The sequence below is a fragment of the Schistocerca piceifrons genome, chromosome 4 (genome assembly GCF_021461385.2).
Source record: "Schistocerca piceifrons isolate TAMUIC-IGC-003096 chromosome 4, iqSchPice1.1, whole genome shotgun sequence".
In the NCBI taxonomy this organism is placed as follows: domain Eukaryota; kingdom Metazoa; phylum Arthropoda; class Insecta; order Orthoptera; family Acrididae; genus Schistocerca; species Schistocerca piceifrons.
The window spans coordinates 823600297-823625380 of NC_060141.1; the positions used below are offsets into that span (position 1 = coordinate 823600297).

The 25084-nt window shown below is 43.6% G+C and overlaps 1 protein-coding gene across 1 annotated transcript in view; it reads right to left on the minus strand.

Moving 5' to 3' along the window:
• LOC124796224 (odorant receptor Or2-like) overlaps positions 1–25084 on the minus strand; it is a 196622-nt gene that overhangs the window by 152894 nt on the left and 18644 nt on the right. Inside the window, exon 2 of the mRNA XM_047260316.1 lies at positions 16483–16704. Coding sequence (XP_047116272.1) covers positions 16483–16704 — 222 coding nt within the window. The remainder of the gene's footprint in view (positions 1–16482; positions 16705–25084) is intronic.

Here is a 25084-nt window from a genome sequence, read left to right on the forward strand (position 1 = left end):
TTCCTAAATCATTGTCTTACCATTATATAATCTATGTGAAACCTTCCAGTATCTCCAGGCCTCTTCCATGTATACAACCGTCTTTCATGATTCTTAAAGCAAGTGTTAGCTATGATTAAGTTAGCTCTGTGCAAAGTTCTACCAGACGGCTTCCTCTTTCATTGCTCATCCTCATTCCATATTCACCTATTATTTATCCTTCTCTTCTTTTTCCTACAACCGAGTTCCAGTCCCCCATGACTATTAAATTTTCGTCTCCAGTCACTATCCGAATAATTTTCTTTCTTATCTCATCATACATTTCCTCAATCTCTTCGCCAACTGTGGAGCTAGTTGGCATATAAACTTGTACTACTGTGATAGGTTTCGGTTTCGTGTCTATGTTGGCTACAATAATGCGTTCGCATTATATCATGTGAGAAAAGAGCAAGCCGCAGCCATGCTTTCGAATACCGTGCTGATTCATGAACATCAGGTCTTGGCCTCAAGAAAACGCGTTATATTCCTAGTATGTGTTCGGTACAGTGCAGGCAACTTGTAAATAGGCTGTTTAGGTTTTTATGTTGGTAACGCCACGTAGCGCTCTGTATGAAAATCACTGACTGTGCTGTGTGCAGTCTGTGGCTGGTTTGCATTGTTGGAATATTTGCTGTTGTAGTGTTGGGCAGTTGGATGTATAGCGTTGCGCAGTTGGAAGTGAGCTGCTAGCAGTGGTGGATGTGGGGAGAGAGATGGCAGAATTTTGAAAGCGGACGATCTGGACGTGTGTCCATCAGAAAGAGTAAATTTGTAATATTGGATATCTTGAACTGATATATGTATGATGACTTTTGAACATTATTAAGGCAAATACATTGTTTGTTCTCTATCAAAATCTTTCATTTGTTAACTATGCCTATCAGTAGTTAGTGCCTTCAGTAGTCGGAATCTTTTATTTAGCTGTTAGTATTGGCGCTCGCTGTATTGCAGTAGTTCGAGTAACGAAGATTTTTGTGAGGTAAGTGATTCATGAAAGGTATAGGCTATTGTTAGTCGGGGTCATTCTTTTGTAGGGATTATTGAAAGTAAGATTGCGTTGCGCTAAAAATATTGTGTGTCAGTTTAGTGATGATCAGAATGTTTGAAAATCAAATAACGTAAGAGGTTTATCAGCACAGTCATTCATTAATTTTCCAAACTGGACGTTTCAAGCAGAATTAAACTACGAATAGGTGTGGCTGGTTTTTTCGAGAGGGGGGGGGGGGGTGGAAGGGACGCAGACGACTATGTACTCAGTGGCACCCACTGGTACGGCGGTAGCGGGATCCCTAGCCGCCCATGTGATCCTGAACAGGGGCAGGGAACCTACTTTCAGAGAAGTAAGAAGGGAATGGCTCCTTCGTAATGGGTAGTTATGTCAAATGGGTAGTTACGTCACATCCTTATCTGACCACCTGCATATAAAATTGGGACTCACATAGAAAAGACGCCTAACTGAAGACAGATCTTCAATAAGGAATCGAGTGGATCTTGAGCAAATGGAACGTAAAGTGACGTCTGCCATTATGACCTCATACTCAGAAAACTGCCCATCATCAAGAAGTGTACAAACAGGAATATACCTTGGTGGAACAATAAATGGGCAAAATTTCGGAAGGCGCTTGTCAAATAGAACTTTCGGTTAACACGTTAAACTATGATCCTGTAAGATATTCTGTGAGGAGGTGGAAGATATAGCTGCATGGGCAAACTTCGTGAAATCCTCATCAGAGTAGCAGCCAATCCAGGAGGCACTTTGATGCGAGCGTGCGAGGAGAGGGCGTGAGACGCAAGGTGTGCTCCTCAAAACTCGCTTCCCTCAGACCACTCTGGCAGATAACACAGACGAAGATTCTGCCTCTGGGAAGTACTGGTCTACAGGAAACTGTTCAAGTCACCAGGCTGTGATGGGATCTTCCCGGCCCTATTTGCAATAAGCAGGAGAGGGACCAATTAGATTCTAATGCAGAATGTTTAGGGATAGCCCAACAGCGAGAGCCAGTCCTAATGCTTGGACGACAGTGAACGTTGCTTACATTTGGAAGCTAGGGAGAACTGATCATACCAAGGCTGGGGGCATGAGACCGGTCAGTGTGTCCTCCTTCCTGCTACAGGCGTTAGAAAAACTGCTTAATGTGCAAGTTAAGGAAGACAGGTTAACTAAGGTTTCTCTTAATGTAAACAAAAAGCTTACTAACCAGGCACATCATGTGAAACAGCACTTCGCCAATTCGATGGGAAGGTGCAAAAAGCACTACACTTTCAGGAAATTTGCATCTTCCTGGACATTATAGGGGCTTGTAGTAATACTACCATCGAATCAACGATTAGAGCTGCAGAAGAGCATGGCTGTAAAATGACCTTATGTAGATGGATTAAGATCATGCTGAGTGAACGAAAGGTAGGAGCCACCTTGTTCAACGAGAAAATGGTGATGAACACCACCAGAGGGTGTCCGCAAGATGTGGTTCTGTCCCACACTACTGTGGAAACTAGTGGTGAAAGAACTCGTCGTGGACTTAAATTGAGCTGTGCTCACTCCCAACTCAGCGTTTTCGTGAACTTGGCTGTCTGTGTTTGGTTTCCCGCCCTTGTTGTGGCTCCGCTGTGGTTCTTCTTCCATCTACATGTGGCAGTAGCGATGTGTATCGATATTTGCACAGTGTTCCATCTTTGGTTTCGTGCATATAGTTTCCAGCTATGCGAGCATTCGGTCGGTTGATGCGGACCAGGGAAGTTATTTCCGCGCTGTGCAGTCGGCTGGGTCCTCTGGCGCAGTGTCAGAGTGTGTGTGGAGCTGTCCGATCGCTACGAGCTTCTGGTTCACCGAAACAAGGACGTCAAATTTGAGTAGCGGTTTCAAGCACCCACGCCACGTCCATTCATGTTATGTGGTTCGTTTCGGTGGTTCGCTGTTGGGGAGGTTTTCCTGTGAGCAACACCGAGTGTTTTTATTACTGAAATTTAGCCGCCATACGTTGGAATTAACAATATTGGTTTGACTACAATTCAAGTGCACCAGCGGCATTTTTCTGCCTTGTGGCCGTTAGTGTTCCGGTTACCTGCCCTGGCCACTAACGTAATTTCAGGCAGTGTCCTTTCCTCACCTGTTGTCGCTGTCCAACATGGAGTGTAGTTTTGACAGCATAATACACTCCTGGAAATTGAAATAAGAACACCGTGAATTCATTTTCCCAGGAAGGGGAAACTTTATTGACACATTCCTGGGGTCAGATACATCACATGATCACACTGACAGAACCACAGGCACATAGACACAGGCAACAGAGCATGCACAATGTCGGCACTAGTACAGTGTATATCCACCTTTCGCAGCAATGCAGGCTGCTATTCTCCCATGGAGACGATCGTAGAGATGCTGGATGTAGTCCTGTGGAACGGCTTGCCATGCCATTTCCACCTGGCGCCTCAGTTGGACCAGCGTTCGTGCTGGACGTGCAGACCGCGTGAGACGACGCTTCATCCAGTCCCAAACATGCTCAATGGGGGACAGATCCGGAGATCTTGCTGGCCAGGGTAGTTGACTTACACCTTCTAGAGCACGTTGGGTGGCACGGGATACATGCGGACGTGCATTGTCCTGTTGGAACAGCAAGTTCCCTTGACGGTCTAGGAATGGTAGAACGATGGGTTCGATGACGGTTTGCATGTACCGTGCACTATTCAGTGTCCCCTCGACGATCACCAGTGGTGTACGGCCAGTGTAGGAGATCGCTCCCCACACCATGATGCCGAGTGTTGGCCCTGTGTGCCTCGGTCGTATGCAGTCCTGATTGTGGCGCTCACCTGCACGGCGCCAAACACGCATACGACCATCATTGGCACCAAGGCAGAAGCGACTCTCATCGCTGAAGACGACACGTCTCCATTCGTCCCTCCATTCACGCCTGTCGCGACACCACTGGAGGCGGGCTGCACGATGTTGGTGCGAGAGCGGAAGACGGCCTAACGGCGTGCGGGACCGTAGCCCAGCTTCATGGAGACGGTTGCGAATGGTCCTCGCCGATACCCCAGAAGCAACAGTGTCCCTAATTTGCTGGGAAGTGGCGGTGCGGTCCCCTACGGCACTGCGTAGGATCCTACGGTCTTGGCGTGCATCCGTGCGTCGCTGCGGTCTGGTCCCAGGTCGACGGGCACGTGCACCTTCCGCCGACCACTGGCGACAACATCGATGTACTGTGGAGACCTCACGCCCCACGTGTTGAGCATTTCGGCGGTACGTCCACCCGGCCTCCCGCATGCCTACTATACGCCCTCGCTCAAAGTCCGTCAACTGCACATACGGTTCACGTCCACGCTGTCGCGGCATGCTACCAGTGTTAAAGACTGCGATGGAGCTCCGTATGCCACGGCAAACTGGCTGACACTGACGGCGGCGGTGCACAAATGCTGCGCAGCTAGCGCCATTCGACGGCCAACACCGCGGATCCTGGTGTGTCCGCTGTGCCGTGCGTGTGATCATTGCTCGTACAGCCCTCTCGCAGTGTCCGGAGCAAGTATGGTGGGTCTGACACAGCGGTGTCAATGTGTTCTTTTTTCCATTTCCAGGAGTGTACATGTACATATTTCATTGTGGAATAATTACGCCCGTAAGATTTGTGTTTGAATTCTCATGTACCGATTGGTGGCAAGCAAGTCGCTGTTCAGTCGGTCCAAGGCTGTCCCTTGGTTGGGTTCCGACGGATCAAGTGTAGTTGGGCTCACCACCTGTCTCACCTAAGTGAACGAGGGCAGACCGACCCCCTGGGGGCTTCTGAATGCTGTGGTTCGCTGTTGGGGAGGTTTTCCTGTGTGTCTTTACTGTCTTTCTCACCGGTGTTTTATTGTCTGCTTATAATCTATCATAGGCAATGATAAAAAATTCATGATTTTATTGTGTTTTATGTAAGTAAGTTTGATTTCCGGCAAGTGGATATTTACTGATTTACTGAAAGGTTATTGCCGTTGTGTTGTCTTTTCTTTTAGTCCGATTCCAGCTACTTAAAACTTAAGGCTTACGGTTATATACTTATTTTATTTTGGAAAATAAATTGTGGGCCTTCAGCCTTGGAAATTACCTTTCAAACTTCAACATTGCGGCTTGGAGCCTATAATGAATTATACTGTAAATGATGAAAGTATGTGAATGCAGCTTGCCGCTAACTTGGTGTAATGTCTCTCACACATAAACCTGTACAGTAAAGTAAGGGCCTCCTGTTTTATCTTTAGGCTGATCCGAGATAAGACAGGCAAACAATTATACTAATGGAGAATTCTGCGTATTTTCTCTAATTTCATCCGCTCTCTCTCTCTCTCTCTCTCTCTCTCTCTCTCTCTCTCTCCTTTATCTATATACAGTTTTAAATATAATATTTCATTACGTGAACTCAGCCCAATAGAATCTCTGGTGGAGCCCTTCGTCTTAATATTCAGCGGCTGGCTTGCTGTAAAAGATCTTTATATCTATTATTATTGTTAAGCACTGCATTCAGTTGGGAAAATCGATCGTTTGAACAATTCGTTCATTTTACGACAGATTTAGAATTTCAGATGTGTCCGAAGCCTTTTTGGACGATTTTATAAAATCTCGGTGATTGCAGGCTCTCTTCGTCACAACTGAAACTTCCCCACTAATTACAGGGCCAAGACAATCATCAATGATTCAGACAGAGAACTCATTCGTCATTCACTCTAGAATAAAAGGGTCACAAACCTTATTTCTGAGGAAAATTGTATATTCAATCCATCTCCATTACATGTTCCGTTTTCTGTTGATTCCCAGTCTTACTTAATTTGCGTTTACAATTTTTCTCTCTCTTCAAATAACCCGCTAGTGGCACAAACGTTAATAGCTCGCTTTAGCGAGAAGAAGAGCAAATATGTTTCTTTTAGCAACCCGACACTCTTCCAACCGATACTTCCGAAGCTGTCCTCGTTATCCCTCCATAATAACCATTGAGAATACATATATGTATCTCTGTTATTCCAAAGAATAAACGTACTAGAAAAATACCTTGGCGTCGACGAGCTGTCGGCGCATATATTACTAGAAAATCCGATCAGATACTTTTCAAAAGTGAATAAATGTGGATGATTTGATTGACCATTATTAACTATTGCGTGGTAGGGGGTAATTTTCCGTGGGGAGATTACAAGCCTTATTCTTAAAATTACCTTTTAAGCTTAAACATTGCGGCCTTTTGCATTTGAAAGGTTCTGGTAATTTATTTTAAAATCTTTAAAATGTTCTTGTGAGCCATCAGTAGTTTGTATTGCATCTTGTTTATGTTTGTCTATCCACCCTTGCCTTGAGGCTTTCAGCCTAGCTTATATATATTGTTGTTGTTGTTGTGGTCTTCAGTCCTGAGACTGGTTTGATGCAGCTCGCCATGCTACTCTATCCTGTGCAAGCTTCTTCATCTCCCAGTACCTACTGCAACCTACATCCTTCTGAATCTGCTTAGTGTATTCATCTCTCGGTCTCCCTCTACGATTTTTACCCTCCACGCTGCTCTCCAATGCTAAATTTGTGATCCCTTAATGCCTCAAAACATGTCCTACCAACCGATCCCTTCTTTTAGCCAAGTTGTGCCACAAACTTCTCTTCTCCCCAATCCTATTCAATACCTCCTCATTAGTTACGTGATCTACCCACCTTATCTTCAGCATTCTTCTGTAGCACCACATTTCGAAAGCTTCTATTCTCTTCTTGTCCAAAGTATTTATCGTCCATGTTTCACTTCCATACATGGCTACACTCCATACAAATACTTTCAGAAACGACTTCCTGACACCTAAATCTATACTCGATGTTAACAAATTTCTCTTCTTCAGAAACGATTTCCTTGCCATTGCCAGTCTACATTTTATATCCTCTCTACTTCGACCATCGTCAGTTATTTTACTCCCTAAATAGCAAAACCCCTTTACTACTTTAAGTGTCTCATTTCCTAATCTAATTCCCTCAGCATCACCCGATTTAATTTGACTACATTCCATTATCCTCGTTTTGCTTTTGTTGATGTTCATTTTATATCCTCCTTTCAAGACACTGTCCATTCCGTTCAACTGCTCTTCCGAGTCTTTTGCTGTCTCTGACAGAATTACAATGTCATCGGCGAACCTCAAAGTTTTTACTTCTTCTCCATGAATTTTAATGCCTACTCCGAATTTTTCTTTTGTTTCCTTTACTGCTTCCTCAATATACAGATTGAATAACATCGGGGAGAGGCTACAACCCTGTCTCACTCCTTTCCCAACCACTGCTTCCATTTCATGCCCCTCGACTCTTACAACTGCCATCTGGTTTCTGTACAAATTGTAAATAGCCTTTCGCTCCCTGTATTTTACCCCTGCCACCTTCAGAATTTGAAAGAGAGTATTCCAGTTAACATTGTCAAAAGCTTTCTCTAATTCTACAAATACTAGAAACGTAGGTTAGCCTTTTCTTAATCTTTCTTCTAAGATAAGTCTTAAGGTCAGTATTGTCTCACGTGTTCCAGTATTTCTACGGAATCCAAACTGATCTTCCCCGATGTCGGCTTCTACCAGTTGTTCCATTCGTCTGTAAAGAATTCGTGTTGGTATTTTGCAGCTGTGACTTATTAAACTGATAGTTCGGTAATTTTCACATCTGTCAACACCTGTTTTCTTTGGGATTGGAATTATTATATTCTTCTTGAAGTCTGAGGGTACTTCGCCTGTCTCATATATCTCGCTCACCAGATGGTAGAGTTTTGTCAGGACTGGCTCTCCCAGGGCCGTCAGTAGTTCTAATGGAATGTTGTCTACTCCCGGGGCCTTGTTTCGGCTCAGGTCTTTCAGTGCTCTGTCAAACTCTTCACGCAGTATCGTATCTCCCATTTCCTCTTCATATACATTCTCTTCCATTTCTATAATATTTATCTCAAGTACATCACCCTTGTATAGACCCTCTATATACTCCTTCCATCTTTCTGCTTTCCCTTCTTTGGTTAGAACTGGGTTTCCATCAGAGCTCTTGATATTCATACAAATGGTTCTCTTTTCTCCAAAGGTCTCATTAATTTTCCTGTAGACAGTATCTATCTTACCCCTACTGAAATAAGCCTCTACATCCTTACATTTGTCCTCTAGCCATCCCTGCTTAGCCATTTTGCACTTCCTGTCGATCTTATTTTTGAGTCGTTTGGATTCCTTTTTGCCTGCTTCATTGACTGCATTTTTATATTTTCTCCTTTCATCAATTAAATTCAATATATCTTCTGTTACCCAAGGATTTCTGCTAGCCCTCGTCTTTTTACCTACTTGATCCTCTGCTGCCTTCACTGCTCCATCCCTCAGAGCTACCCATTCTTCTTCTACTGTACTTCTTTCCCCCACTGCTGTCAATTGTTCCCTTATGCTCTCCCTGAAACTCTGTACAACCTCTGGTTTAGTCAGTTTATCCAGGTCCCATCTCCTTAAATTCCCACCTTTTTGCAGTTTCTTCAATTTTAATCTGCAGTTCATAACTAATAGATTGTGGGTAGAGTCCACATCTGCAACTGGAAATGTCTTACAATTTAAAACCTGGTTCCTAAATCTCTGTCTTACCATTATATAATCTATCTGATACCTTTTAGTGTCTCTGGGATTCTTCCATGTATACAACCCTCTTTTATGATTCTTGAACCAAGTGTTAGCTATGATTAAGTTATGCTCTGTGCAAAATTCTACCAGACGGCTTCCTCTTTCATTACTTAGCCCCAATCCATATTCACCCACTATGATTCCTTCTCTCCCTTTTCCTACACGCGAATACCAGTCACCCATGACTATTAAATTTTCGTCTCCCTTCACTACCTGAATAATTTCTTTTATCTCATCATACATTTCATCTATTTCTTCATCATCTGCAGAGCTAGTTGGCATATAAACTTCTACTACTGTAGTAGGCATGGGCTTTGTGTCTATCTTGGCCACAATAATGCGTTCACTATGCTGTTTGTAGTAGCTAACCCGCACTCCTATTTTCTTATTCATTATTAAACCTACTCCTGCATTACCCCTATTTGATTTTGTATTTATAACCCTGTAATCACCTGACCAAAAGTCTTGTTCTTTCTGCCACCAAACTTCACTAATTCCCACTATATCTAACTTTAACCTATCCATTTCCCTTTTTAAATTTTCTAACCTACCTGCCCGATTAAGGGATCTGACATTCCACGCTCCGATCCGTAGAACGCCAGTTTTCTTTCTGCTGATAACGACGTCCTCTTGAGTAGTCCCCGCCCGGAGATCCGAATGGGGGACTATTTTACCTCCGGAATATTTTACCCAAGAGGACGCCATCATCATTTAATCATACAGTAAAGCTGCATGTCCTTGGCCAAAATTATGGCTGTAGTTTCCCCTTGCTTTTAGCCGTTCGCAGTACCAGCACAGCAAGGCCGTTTTCGTTAATGTTACCAGGCCAGATCAGTCAATCATCCAGACTGTTGCCCCTGCAACTACTGAAAAGGCTGCTGCCCCTCTTCAGGAACCACACGTTTGTCTGGCCTCTCAACAGATACCCTTCCATTATGGTTGCACCTACGGTACGGCCATCTGTATCGCTGAGGCACGCAAGCCTCCCCACCAACGGCAAGGTCCATGGTTCATGGGGGGGTTATATATATTAATTATTTTATTTGTAATTGTAACTGCATGCCTTTAGTCACTTGAAATTTACATCGTTGATTTTTAAGATTTCTTGTTTGGAGGCCTTCAGCAGTGAAAGATTTGGAGTTTGAAGCTCGTAGTTGTAAAAGTTCGGCTATGTACCGCTTTGGTTGTAAATGTGTTATTAGATTACAATAAATTACAATTTTAAGGTGAAACTGACCCCAAACTTATTTGTCCCTTTCCAGAATCCTAATTACGTGTTCTGCCTAGTGGGTTTAGGTTTAATAAATACTAGATGACATTTTTGCCAAGGGTACCATTTATTTGCTAGTACCGTTGTAGCAATGGCACAATGCGCATCGAACATTGTTCAAAACTGGCACAGGGAACAGGATCTAGGGGTCGGTGCCAAGAAGACTATTGTATTGCCGTTCTTGAGGAACCATATCCAGGAGGAGTATTGGAATCTTAAGTTCTTCGACAAAACTCTACCAGAAGAGGGGGCAGTAATGTATCTACAGATAAGCTGGGATGGGAAATTATCTTGGACCCCTCACATACGAAATATATGCTCCAAGGCAAAAGGAGCTCTTATGTGCACTCAAAGGGCCTGTGGTATAAACTGAAGACTAAGCCCGAGGAGTATATACTGGACGTACGCTAAGGACCCGGGCGGGTATCCCAAGTATCAACTGCTTATGATGGAAAGCTCTTTGGTTAAATTCTCCGGAGGTAAAATAGTCCCCCATTCGGATCTCCGGGCGGGGACAACTAAAGAGATACCAAAATCCAAAAGCATTAATGTAAGAAGGATAGCAACATGGAACGTCAACTCACTTCTTATATGTGGTAAACTGGAAAACTTGAAAATGGAAATGAAACGAATGGATATTGATGTACTGGGAGTCTCAGAAATGAGATGGCCAAACGCTGGCGACTTTTGGTCAGGGGATTACAGAATCATACACACTGGAACAGCACAAGACAGTCCCGGGAATGCAGGAGTGGGAATTATCCTCAACAAAGAGATGGGGTTAAGAGTAAAAGGATTTGTTCAACATAGTGAGAGGATAATTTACGTCCGATTGGATACTAAACCAAGAGACACAATCATAATCCAAGTATACATGCCAACTACGAGGCACGAGGATGATGAAATCGACATGATGTATGACCACCTTGAGGAAGTAATTGGCAGAATTAAAGGAGCTGAAAACCTTGTCATCATGGGAGATATGAATGCCGTTGTTGGGGAAGGTAAAGAAGAGGATGTGGCAGGGAATTTTGGATTAGGATTAAGAAATGAAAGAGGGGATAAACTTGTAGAATTCTGCCAAAGAAATAAACTTTGCATTACAAATACCTTCTTTAATCATCATCCAAGAAGAAGATATACTTGGAAAATGCCTGGTGACATTAACAGATACCAAATTGACTTCATATTAGTGAAGCAAAGATTTAAAAACCAAGTTAATGACAGCAGATCATATCCAGGCTGTGATGTGGAAAGTGACCACATACTCGTTATGATGACGACTGAACTAAAATTCAAGAACATTAAAAGAAGAAGTACATGTAAATGGGATTTGACAAACCTGAAAAACGAAAATACACTGAAGCACTATCAACTAGAAACAGACAAGAAAACAAATACACAGGGCTGCAATGACATCCAAAGCAGCTGGGAAAAAATAAAAACTGGTATTTTAGAAGCAGCAGAAGAAGTAATAGGAAAAGAAAGGACAGAGAAAAGGAAAGAATGGATCGCTAATGACCTACTAAATATGATGGAAGAAAGAAGGAAATTAAAAATTTCTGTGAAGAAGGAAGATCAAGAGAAATACAAGAGTCTGAAAAACAGAATTAACAGAGAGGCAAAACAAGCAAGAGAAAAATACCTTGATGATCTCTGTATTTCAGTTGAGGACAACATGAGCAAGGGAAATATCGACAAGGCCTATAAATGTGTGAGACATTGCTTTAGAGACAGAAGAAACAAGTGTAGGGCTGTGATGGATGAAAATGGCAATATATTGGATGATGATGATGCAGTTGCAAGAAGACGGAAACAATATATAGGAAAACTGTACAGCAGACCAGACCTGTCTGAAAACATCATGGAAGAAGAAACAGAAGTAGATGCACACAACATAGATGAACCTATATTAAAGGTAGAGTTTGAACTAGCTCTGAAAAAATTGAAAAACAACAAATCGCCTGGTATAGACAATATCCCAGCCGAACTTCTGAAATCTGGAGGAGCAAAACTGAATCAGGAGTTGTATAATCTTGTTTTCAACATGTACGAGCAGGGTAAAATTCCTACAGACTTTGAGAAAAACATTATGATCCCCATTCCAAAGAAGGCAAATGCTACAAGATGTGAAAATTATAGGACACTCAGCCTAGTTCCTCACACCTCTAAAATATTAACCTCAATTATCCTAAAACGCATAGAACAAAAAGTCGAAGCTACACTCTCCGAAGACCAGTATAGATTCCGGAAAGATAGAGGAACCAGAGAAGCAATATTTGCTCTAAAACTAATAATAGAGAAACGACTAGATAAGAACCTGAAAACATACATAGCTTTCGTAGATGTAGAGAAAGCCTTTGATAATGTTAAATGGGATAAGATGTTTGAGGTACTCAAAAAAGTAGGAATAGACCATAAAGATAGAAAAATGATATGGAACCTGTACAAAAATGAGACAGCAGTTATCCGTGGACGGACAAAGCAAGAAGAGGTGCAGATACGGAAAGGTGTCCGACAAGGTTGCGCACGTATACGTTGAAGAGGCGCTAAAAAAAGTAAGGGAAAATTCACAGACAGGTGTAGTAATTCATGGCCAACGAATAGATATGATAAGATATGCCGATGATATAGCTGTCCTGGCTGAAAGTGAAGAAGATCTTGTAGTCCTACTGAATAGAATGGATAAAGTTATGGGTGAAGAATATAAAATGAGAATTAATAAAGCAAAAACAAAAGTAATGGCATGCGACAAAGAAGATCAAGTGAAAGTCCAAGTTCATGTAGGCAATGAACTGCTTGAACAAGTTAATAAATTTACTTATCTGGGCAGTAATATTACCAGGGATGGAAGGAGCAAGGCAGAAGTGAGAAGTAGAATAGCTCAAACAAAGGCTGCTTTTATCAAGAAGAAAAATATATTAACATCTAGGAGCATCAGCCTTGAAACCAGGAAAAGATTTTTGAAATCATATGTGTGGAGTGTGGGTGTGAAACATGGACTCTCGGGACAGAGGAACAGCAGAAGCTAAATTCTTTTGAAATGTGGTGCTATAGACGGATGCTCAAAAAAAAAATGGATCGACAAGGTCACAAACGAAGTGGTTCTGGAAACAGCAGGTGAGAAGAGAAGCTTCTGGAGTTTCATTGTTAAAAGAAGAGTGCAGTTTACAGGCCATCTATCAAGACATAAAGGACTCCTGAACACAATCATAGAGGGATATGTCGAGGGAAAAAGACCAAGAGGAAGACCACGACTGAGGTACATGGATCAAATCGTGAAAGATGTGGGATGTAACACCTATATAGAAATGAAGAGAAAAGCTGAAAGACGCACAGAATGGAGACAAGCTGCCATTGTAGCTGTTGCAAACCAATCCTTGGATTGACCACTACAGAAGAAGGACGCTAAGGATGTTGGAAGGGTGCCTGGTTAATCATAACAGGCGGAACTAACAGCGCACCGTCTGGCAGAATGGAGATCATGCTGGACTTGCTCCGTTACACCTTTGGGTTACAAAGTAGAAAGCAGCAAAGACGCACAAGTTAGAAACTGAAAGTGACAGGAAATCTTTAGTAACAACTGCATGTGTGGAGCAATGGCACCGTGCAAAGATATAGTCTGGCTTACTATGAGTCGAAAGCAGATAAAGGCATTGGAGCATGGATATACATGATACAAGCTACACTACAGAGTGCAGTCTCTCTAGAAAAGCTGACCACTGTACTCCAGACGGAAACATCTGCTATCACAGCGTGGGTGGAGAGGAATCTGCGTAGGTGGCACAAGGATCCTGACATCTGCATTCTTTCGGAGAGCCAAGCCCCTCTGAAATCTCTACCAGCGCCTGCAAAGAGACTGCCGCGAAGCCGTCGAGTGGCTAGGAGAAAGCAACAGGGTAAACCTGCTGTGAATCGCTGGTCGCTCAGGAAGCTGCTGTGGCAATGGACCAGCTGACAGGCTGGCCAGGACAGGGGCGACGACTCCATTTGTTGTACTGGAACTTGTCCTAACCATCACTAAGGACAATGCGTAGCTGGATCAGTAGGCAGCACGCAGAATATTGGACTACTCCGCGAAAACGGAAACATGGAAATCTAATGGTGGAGAAGCCATGTTGCACGAGTATTTCTGTAATCCTGGACTTGAAGAGGAGGCGAATTGAACGCATGGTGTGACTCACGAGTGGCTATGGGAACCTAAAAAACATCTACACAAAGAATATAGAGAAAAAAGTCCCTAAGTGCAGACTGTGCAGTGAAGGGGATAAAACTGCACCATATTTAATATTCGAATTAAAGCGCTGCAAGTTAAAAGACACAGAATGTTTGAATAGTTAATTCCTGAAATCAGTGTGTCACCCAAACAACTAGTAAAAGGTACCGGTTGGCTGCTCTAGAATTATTACAAGAGGAACTGCACAATAGACAGTTTCGGTATTGGCAAGAGTGGGCCATCTCAGATCAGGACAGCTTATCGGCAGAAATTAGCCATCTCCGCTCCGTGTTTGCCCAGAACGGGTACTCCGAGAAGCAGATCCGGAACGCATTTCGACCAGCACGCTCCAAACCTCAAGAACAGCCTGAAGAAGCAGAAAACACCACGGGGTTGGTTTTTCTACCGTATGTCGGTGGCGTGTATTTTAAGATCGGCAGAATTTTAAAGAAATACCGGATTAAATGTGTTTTCCGGCCTCCAGCACGAGTGCAATCGATGCTGGGCTCTGTTAAAGACAACCTCGGCCTGAGCAGACCAGGAATATATAAAATTCCGTGCCAATGTGGGAAGTCTTATATTAGCCAGACGTGTCGTACGGTCAAAGACAGATGCGACGAACATAAACGTCACACGAGGTTGGGTCAGCCAGAGAAATCTGCGGTTGCTGAACACTGCCTTGACACGGGACACGGCATGAACTATGAAGAAACCGAGATCCTCTCGCATGCTTCCACATACTGGGACTCCATCATCAAAGAGGCGGTCGAAATACGTACAAGCAGTGACCTAATAAACAGAGACACGGGGATTCACCTGAGCAAAGCCTGGGAGCCAGCCTTGGCGGCACTAAGGAATCGTCAGCCACAGATTAGCAACCGCACCGAGTCAACGCAGGTGGGAAGCCTTAGCGCGCCAACAGCTTGCGCACGCGAGCGGGGTCCGTCGCTCCCGGCCGCATTTTCCCGCGCCGCGGCGCGCTTCCGCAGACCGCGACCCGTTTCTCCAGCAGAGGGCTCTGGTATACGATTGGTCTTCGATGAAGTTATGCCCCGCTGGCGCCTGCACTGTTCTAGAAACCCAGCATATAAATTGGCTAGCTGCTCAGCGACGCGACAGTAGCACCTGAAGATGACGGGCAGTTGTGTCGCTGAAATATTGTGCGGTTTCTATAATATTAGTCTAGTTTGCTTACTTTCATATGCTTATGTCGTATGGTATTATATTTTGGGGTAACTCTTCCCATTCTAAAAGGATATTTTTGGCTCAGAAACAGGCGGTTCGGGCAATAAGTGGTGTAAATTCGCGATCCTCTTGTCGATCCCTGTTTACGAGTCTGGGTATTTTGACATTGGCCTCTCAATACTGTATATATATTCCTTACTATCATTTCTTGTTAATAATATTAGCTTGTTCCCAAGAATAAGCAGCTTCCACTCAGTTAATACTCGGCAGAAATGAAACCTGCATTTGGATCGGACGTCCTTAACTCTTGTGCAGAAAGGTACGCAGTGTACTGCTGCATCCATTTTCAATAACCTACCAGTCGAATTCAAAAATCTTAGCAGTAATCCACGCGCTTCAAATCCAAACTGAAGAGTTTCCTCATGAGTCACTCATTCTATTCCGCCCAGGACTCCCTTGAAAAATTAAGCTGAATCTTGTTGTATTGTTGATTGCGTTTACTTAAACTTATGGACTCACTTTTTTCGGGTTCATAAACACTTATTTTTATCTGTTATTACTTTTATGCTGTAATTTCATGTATTGACACGTTCCATGACCTTGTAGATTTGCTCCTCAGTTTGGTCCCACTGAGATTGACATGTAAATAAATAAATAAATAAAATAAGATAAATTTTTGAGATCTGAACAAAAGATGATGGACAGATGATTCAACAAATATGTCAAAACATGTTTGGCACATAACAAGATAAGTTCTTTGCATTAATTGTTGGGTGAAATTCAGATAAATAAGGATGTTAAAACATTTGAGTCGGCTTTTTTATTTCTATTTTTTAATTTGAAAATCCTTGATGAGAAGAAGTTTTCCTGAAATGTACTGCAGAATATTTTGCAGAATTCGGCTGAAATTAGTTGTCTGATGGGACAGGTGTACACAGTGAAGAAGATTACGTTTGGATTTACTTCCAACGCAAGTCAGTTTCTCGTATTACCGTGTTTTAAAAAGAAACCTACCAGTCCACCCAGATAAAATGGCTAAACGGAACGATTCGTAGAAGCGGAGAATGTCAGTGTGACGCACGCTCTGGAATCGCCATTCCCTGTCTGCTAATTTCGATAACACTTGCTCCAATAGCAGTGCGCTGTTGGCCCGTGGGCCAGCCAGCCGCCAGCCTCGCCCTACCTTGAAGATGGTGCAGGAGGTGGTGAGCGCGAGGCAGACGGACGTGGCGACGGTGGGCAGGTTGGACCAGTGGCCGCGCAGGCCTGCCAGCTGCCCCAGCACGCTGCACAGCAGCATGAGCAGGCACCAGGCGGTGTAGGCCGAGTACAGCAGCCGCCTGCCCCCCGTGGGCCACAGCCCGACCGCGCGCAGCACGCCGCACGGCAGCCGCAGGTCCACCAGCTGCGCACACACGCAAGGAAGCGCCCTTCAGCAGGTGCAGCTCACACCACCAGACTGCGCCAGCGCACGAGTTGCTGCGACCTTTCGACAGAGGTCGGTGTAGCCTGGTAACGATAAAACAAATGCTCAGTTATCAGTTCGAGCCGAGTCTTTCATCCCTTTTCCGTAGGCGTTTTTGAGACATAATGAAGCACTACGTTAAAACCCTGTCATTTCGTAAGCATAGTGTGTCAAGCATAGACACTGTGAGGTAGCTAGCAAACATGACGGTCACCAAAAACCTAGTTATGCCTTATTATGGCAGCCCAAATAATTGTAATTGGGTAGTGGAACTAGTTTTCAACATACACTACTGGCCATTAAAATTGCTACACCAAGAAGAAATGCAGATGTTAAACGGGTATTCATTGGACAAATATATTATGCTAGAACTGGCAAGTGATTACATTTTCACGCAATTTGGGTGCATAGATCCTGAGAAATCAGTACCCAGCACAACCACCTCTGGCCGTAATAACGGCCTTGATACGCCTGGGCATTGAGTCAAACAGAGCTTGGATGGCGTGTCCAGGTTCAGCTGCCCATGCAGCTTCAACACGATACCAGAGTTCATCAAGAGTAGTGACTGCCGTATTGTGACTAGCCAGTTGCTCGGCCACCATTGACCTGACGTTTTCAATTGGTGAGAGATCTGGAGAATGTGCTGGCCAGGGCAGCAGTCGAACACTTCTGTATCCAGAAAGGCCCGTACAGGACGTGCAACATGCGGTCGTGCATTATCCTGCTGAAATGTAGGGTTTCGCAGGGATCGAATGTAGGGTAGAGCTACGAGTCGTAACACATCTGAAATGTAACATCCACTGCTCAAAATGCCGTCAATGCGAAAGAGGTGACCGAGACGTGTAACCAATGGCACTGCATACCATCACGCCGGGCGATACGCCGGTATGGCGATGACGAATTCACGCTTCCAATATGCGTTCACCGCGATGTCGCCAAACACCGATGCGACAATCATGATGCTGTAAACAGAACCTGGATTCATCTGAAAAAATGACGTTTTGCCATCCGTGCAACCAGGTTCGTCGTTGAGTACACCATCGCAGGTGCTCCTGTCTGTGAGGCAGCGTCAAGGGTAACCGCAGCCATGGTTTCCGAGCTGATAGTCTATGCTGCTGCAAACGTCGTCGAACTGTTCGTGCAGATGGTTGTTGTCTTGCAAACGTCCTCATCTGTTGGCTCAGGGATCGAGACGTGGATGCACGATCCGTTACAGCCATGCGGATAAGATGCCTGTCATCTCGACTGCTAGTAACACGAGACCGTTGTGATCCAGCACGGCGTTCCGTATTACCCTCCTGAACCCACCGATTCCATATTCTGCTAACAGTCATTGGATCTCGACCAACGCGAGCGGCAATGTCGCGATACGATAAACCGCAATCGCAATAGGCTACAACCGACCTTTATCAAAGTCGGAAACTTGATGGTACGCATTTCTCCTCCTTACACGAGGCATCACAACAACGTTTCACCAGGCAACGCCGGTCAACTGCTGTTTGTGTATGAGAAATCGGTTGGAAACTTTCCTCGTGTCAGCACGTTGTAGGTGTCGCCACCGGAGCCAACCTTGTGTGAATGCTCTGAAAAGCTAATCATTTGCATATCACAGCATCTTCTTCCTGTCGGTTAAATGTCACGCCTGTAGCACGTCATATTCGTGGTGCAGCGATTTTAATGGCCAGTAGTGTAGTCACCAAATGCCTTTTGAAGCAGTCGGGACGTGCCGCCACCCGTTCCTTTCCTGCTCGACGGACAGCCGCTCCTTGGTCACAGAACCTACAGAGACAGACGCACATATGTCGGCCAGTGTCCGTGTCTCTCACTCTGTGATTGCTGTCTGTCAGTTCTTCGATTGTGTATAAATTCTGGTCTGCGGCCCACATCGATGGCCTTCCAGGTCAGCATCACTGAGACTCCATTGCACTAGAGCTGGACATGACATTTCATTTGACCCACATGCAGCCAGATTTTATCGTTGAAGCTGTGTGCAATTTAGACAATTCAGACGTCTTCCCCAGAAGAATTGTGCTGTCACGTGTACTTCAAATTTGGGGTTCCTTTGTAGTTTTCACGCCCACTCACTCACACACCTATTACTTGTAACGCTAGCAGAATTGTATCTGCAGCAAGTGTTGTAGTTATTCACTGCAGGTTCGAGCCTAGGCAAAGGAGGACAGCAACCGGCACGTCTGGTAGTATGATAATGCTGTAATCAGCTGGTTATCAGAGGGCATTCAAAAACAGATAACAATCTCATCTGAGGGTCCACTGACAATGATTACTGCTGTCACGTTAAACGCTTGTGCTCGTTATAATCAAGGTCATCCCCCCTCCCTCCGGATAATCACTGGCAGTTGTTCAGGGTCACACCCATCACACCTCTTCCTCTCTCCCTGCTTACCCCTGTCCCCTGGAACAATAAGATTCGAGCACCCCCTCCCTCTTTTCATATTTTATAACTGGTTCACGTAAGTGGACGACTTCAATCTGGAGCTATTCACCATAGGGTGGCTATTTGCTAATAGCACAATAATGTTATTGTAATCATCTTAAGTAATTTCAGTTGTGCTCTATGGTGTAAGAATCCCTTGATCACAAATTAAATTTAATATTACGCCATTTTCGTCATTTAACGAACCAGAAGAGACCACATCCAGGAATATACGTAACTACTATAATTTTTCCATATACACCAATAATTTTTACATATTTTTCCACATTTTAAGTAGTTTTTCGTATTAAATGAAACAACAAGTTTATTGTTAACAGTCACTGTTTATTTATCTCCAAGGCTTAAACCTCCATCATCAGGTGGATTTATATTTGTTAGTATGACATTTGTGTGTGTTGTGTTACGAGTTTTTGGACGAACTTGTGGCACTGTCTCCAGTGGTCACAGTTTCCTTTCACTGTCGTAATACATCACATGTGTACTGTCATATTTTGTAAACAAAATTTTGTGTGTGTTACAAAACTAACGTGTTGCCCTCTTGGTCGAGATATTGGCATCATAGCAAATTCTACAAGCACTGCAGTTTTACCGATTTCCAAACAAAGACTGCATTTGTAAGAAATGGCACATCACAGTCTTCATAAGTCACCGTCCTACATGTCTTGTAAGTGGTGTCATAGTTCAGACATTAAAACGAACATGTTGTTGGAAACAGTGACGCCACATGTCCATTATAATTATCCGGGCTGTTATGCCGTGGTCGGTTGGTGAATTCTTTCTAAGATCCTAACGTTTCGTCCCCGTCTGCGGGAGACATCTTCAAGGGGGTCCGTAGCTCGAGCTACAGACCCCCTTGAAGATGTCTCCCGCAGACGGGGACGAAACGTTAGGATCTTAGAAAGAATTCACCAACCGACCACGGCATAACAGCCCGGATAATTACAATGGACATGACATTTCCGGCCGTGAAAGTCTACATTTTAGTAAATGACGCCACAGTATATTATGTCTGCCCCCGGCAGCTGAGTGGTCAACGCGACAGAATGTCAATCCTCAGGGCCCGGGTTGGATTCCCGGTTGGGTTGGAGATTTTCTCCGCTCAGGGACTGGGTGTTGTGTTGTCCTAACCACCATCATTTCATTCCCATCGACAGGCAAGTCGCCGAAGTGGCGTCAACTCGAAAGACTTGCACCTGGCGAATGGTCTACGCGACGGGAGGCCGTAGTCACACGACATTTATATTTATTTTAGTATATTTATGACGTCTCAGCAAAAATCCCAGGTTTACCGATTTCCAACCAACGATATGTTATGAACACTTGGTTCAAGAACCATAAAAGAAGGTTGTATACACCGAAGAAGCCTGGAGATACTGACAGGTTTCAGATGGATTGTATAATGGTAAGACAGAGATTTAGGAACCAAGTTTTAAATTGTAAGACGTTTCCAGGAGCAGATGTTGACTCTGATCACAATCTATTAGTTATGAACTGTAGATCAAAACTGAAGAAACTGCAAAAAGGTGGGAATTTAAGGAGATGGGCCCTAGATAAACTGACTAAACCAGAGGTTGTACAGAGTTTCAGGGAGAGCATAGGCGAACAATTGACAGGAATGGGGGAAAGAAATACAATAGAAGAAGAATGGGTAGCTTTGAAAGATGATGTAGTGAAGGCAGCAGAGGACCTAGTAGGTAAAAAGACGAGGACTAGTAGAAATCCTTGGGTAACAGAAGAAATACTGAATTTAATTGATGAAAGGAGAAAGTATAAAAATGCAGTAAAAGAAGCAGGCAAAAAGGAATACAAACGTCTCAAAAATGAGATCGACAGGAAGTGCAAAATGGCTAAGCAGGGATGGCTAGAGGACAAATCTAAGGATGTAGAGGCTTATCTCACTAGGGGTAAGATAGATACTGCCTACAGGAAAATTAAAGAGACCTTTGGAGAAAAGAGAACCACTTGTATGAATATCAAGAGCTCAGATGGAAACCCAGTTCTAAGCAAAGAAAGGAAAGCAGAAAGGTGGAAGCAGTATATAGAGGGTCTATACAAGGGTGATGTACTTGAGGACAATATTATGGAAATGGAAGTGGATGTAGTTAAAGATGAAATGGGAGATACGATACTGCGTGAAGAGTTTGACAGAGCACTGAAAGACATGAGTCGAAACAAGGCCCCGGGAGTAGACAACATTCCATTAGAACTACTGACAGCCTTGGGAGAGCCAGTCCTGACAAAACTCTACCACCTGGCGAGCAAGATGTATGAGACAGGGGACATACCTTCAGACTTCAAGAAGAATATAATAATTCCAATGCCAAAGAAATCAGGTGTTGACAGATGTGAAACTTGCCGAACTATCAGTTTAATAAGTCGCGGATGCAAAATACTAACGCGAATTCTTTACAGGCGAATGGAAAAACTGGTAGAAGCCGACCTCGGGGAAGATGAGTTTGGATTCCGTAGAAATATTGGAAGACGTGAGGCAATACTGACCCTACGACTTATCTTAGAAGAAAGATTGTTGTTGTTGTTGTAGTCTTCAGTCCTGAGACTGGTTTGATGCAGCTCTCCATGCCACTCTATCCTGTGCAAGCTTCTTCATCTCCCAGTACCTACTGCAACCTACATCCTTCTGAATCTGCTTAGTGTATTCATCTCTTGGTCTCCCTCTACGATTTTTACCCTCCACGCTGCCCTCCAATACTAAATTGGTGATCCCTTGATGCCTTAGAACATGTCCTACCAACCGATCCCTTCTTCTGGTCAAGTTGTGCCACAAACTTCTCTTCTCCCCAATCCTATTCAATACTTCCTCATTAGTTATGTGGTCTACCCATCTAATCTTCAGCATTCTTCTGTAGCACCACATTTCGAAAGCTTCTATTCTCTTCTTGTCCAAACTATTTATCGTCCATGTTTCACTTCCATACATGGCTACACTCCATACGAATACTTTCAGAAATGACTTCCTGACACTTAAATCAATACTGGATGTTAACAAATTTCTCTTCTTCAGAAACGCTTTCCTTGCCATTGCCAGCCTACATTTTATATCCTCTCTACTTCGACCATCATCAGTTATTTTGCTCCCCAAATAGCAAAACTCCTTTACTACTTTAAGTGCCTCATTTCCTAATCTAATTCCCTCAGCATCACCCGACTTAATTAGACTAATTCCATTATCCTTGTTTTGCTTTTGTTGATGTTCATCTTATATCCTCCTTTCAAGACACTGTCCATTCCATTCAACTGCTCTTCCAAGTCCTTTGCTGTCTCTGACAGAATTACAATGTCATCGGCGAACCTCAAAGTTTTTATTTCTTCTCCATGAATTTTAATACCTACCCCGAATTTTTCTTTTGTTTCCTTTACTGCTTGCTCAATATACAGATTGAACAACATCGGGGAGAGGCTACAACCCTGTCTTACTCCCTTCCCAACCACTGCTTCCCTTTCATGCCCCTCAACTCTTATAACTGCCATCTGGTTTCTGTACAAATTGTAAATAGCCTTTCGCTCCCTGTATTTTACCCTTGCCACCTTTAGAATTTGAAAGAGAGTATTCCAGTCAACATTGTCAAAAGCTTTCTCTAAGTCTACAAATGCTAGAAACGTGGGTTTGCCTTTCCTTAATCTTTCTTCTAAGATAAGTCGTAAGGTCAGTATTGCCTCACGTGTTCCAGTGTTTCTACGGAATCCAAACTGATCTTCCCCGAGGTTGGCTTCTACTAGTTTTTCCATTCGTCTGTAAAGAATTCGTGTTAGTATTTTGCAGCTGTGACTTATTAAGCTGATAGTTCGGTAATTTTCACATCTGTCAACACCTGCTTTCTTTGGGATTGGAATTATTATATTCTTCTTGAAGTCTGAGGGTATTTCGCCTGTTTCATACATCTTGCTCACCAGATGGTAGAGTTTTGTCAGGACTGGCTCACCCACGGCCTTCAGTAGTTCCAATGGAATATTGTCTACTTCGGGGGCCTTGTTTCGACTCAGGTCTTTCAGTGCTCTGTCAAACTCTTCACGCAGTATCGTATCTCCCATTTCATCTTCATCTACATCCTCTTCCATTTCCATAATATTGTCCTCAAGTACATCGCCCTTGTATAGACCCTCTATATACTCCTTCCACCTTTCTGCTTTCCCTTCTTTGCTTAGAACTGGGTTTCCATCTGAGCTCTTGATATTCATACCAGTCGTTCTCTTATCTCCAAAGGTCTCTTTAATTTTCCTGTAGGCGGTATCTACCTTACCCCTAGTGAGATAGGCCTCTACATCCTTACATTTGTCCTCTAGCCATCCCTGCTTAGCCATTTTGCACTTCCTGTCGATCTCATTTTTGAGACGTTTGTATTCCTTTTTGCCTGTTTCACTTACTGCATTTTTATATTTTCTCCTTTCATCAATTAAATTCAATATTTCTTCTGTTACCCAAGGATTTCTACTAGCCCTCGTCTTTTTACCTACTTGATCCTCTGCTGCCTTCACTACTTCATCCCTCAAAGCTACCCATTCTTCTTCTACTGTATTTATTTCCCCCATTCCTGTCAATTGCTCCCTTATGCTCTCCCTGAATCTCTGTACAACCTCTGGTTCTTTCAGTTTATCCAGGTCCCATCTCCTTAAATTCCCACCTTTTTGCAGTTTGTTCAGTTTCAATCTGCAGTTCATAACCAATAGACTGTGGTCAGAATCCACATCTGCCCCTGGAAATGTCTTACAATTTAAAACCTGGTTCCTAAATCTCTGTCTTACCATTATATAATCTATCTGATACCTTTTAGTATCTCCAGGGTTCTTCCATGTATACAACCTTCTTTCATGATTCTTAAACCAAGTGTTAGTTATGATTATGTTGTGCTCTGTGCAAAATTCTACCAGACGGCTTCCTCTTTCATTTCTGTCCCCAAATCCATATTCACCTACTATGTTTCCTTCTCTCCCTTTTCCTACACTCGAATTCCAGTCACCCATGACTATTAAATTTTCGTCTCCCTTCACAATCTGAATAATTTCTTTTATTTCATCATACATTTCTTCAATTTCTTCGTCATCTGCAGAGCTAGTTGGCATATAAACTTGTACTACTGTAGTAGGTGCGGGCTTCGTATCTATCTTGGCCACAATAATGCGTTCACTATGCTGTTTGTAGTAGCTTACCCGCATTCCTATTTTCCTATTCATTATTAAACCTACTCCTGCATTACCCCTATTTGATTTTGTGTTTATAACCCTGTAGTCACCTGACCAGAAGTCTTGTTCCTCCTGCCACCGAACTTCACTAATTCCCACTATATCTAACTTCAACCTATCCATTTCCCTTTTTAAATTTTCTAACCTACCTGCCCGATTAAGGGATCTGACATTCCACGCTCCGATCCGTAGAACGCGTTTTCTTTCTCCTGATAACGACATCCTCTTGAGTAGTCCCCGCCCGGAGATCCGAATGGGGGACTATTTTACCTCCGGAATATTTTACCCAAGAGGACGCCATCATCATGTAATCATACAGTAAAGCTGCATGCCCTCGGGAAAAATTACGGCTGTAGTTTCCCCTTGCTTTCAGCCGTTCGCAGTACCAGCACAGCAAGGCCGTTTTGGTTATTGTTACCAGGCCAGATCAGTCAATCATCCAGACTGTTGCCCTTGCAACTACTGAAAAGGCTGCTGCCCCTCTTCAGGAACCACACGTTTGTCTGGCCTCTCAACAGATACCCCTCCGTTGTGGTTGCACCTACGGTACGGCTATCTGTATCGCTGAGGCACGCAAGCCTCCCCACCAACGGCAAGGTCCATGGTTCATGGGGGGGGGGGAAAGATTAAGGAAAGGCAAACCTACGCTTCTAGCATTTGTAGACT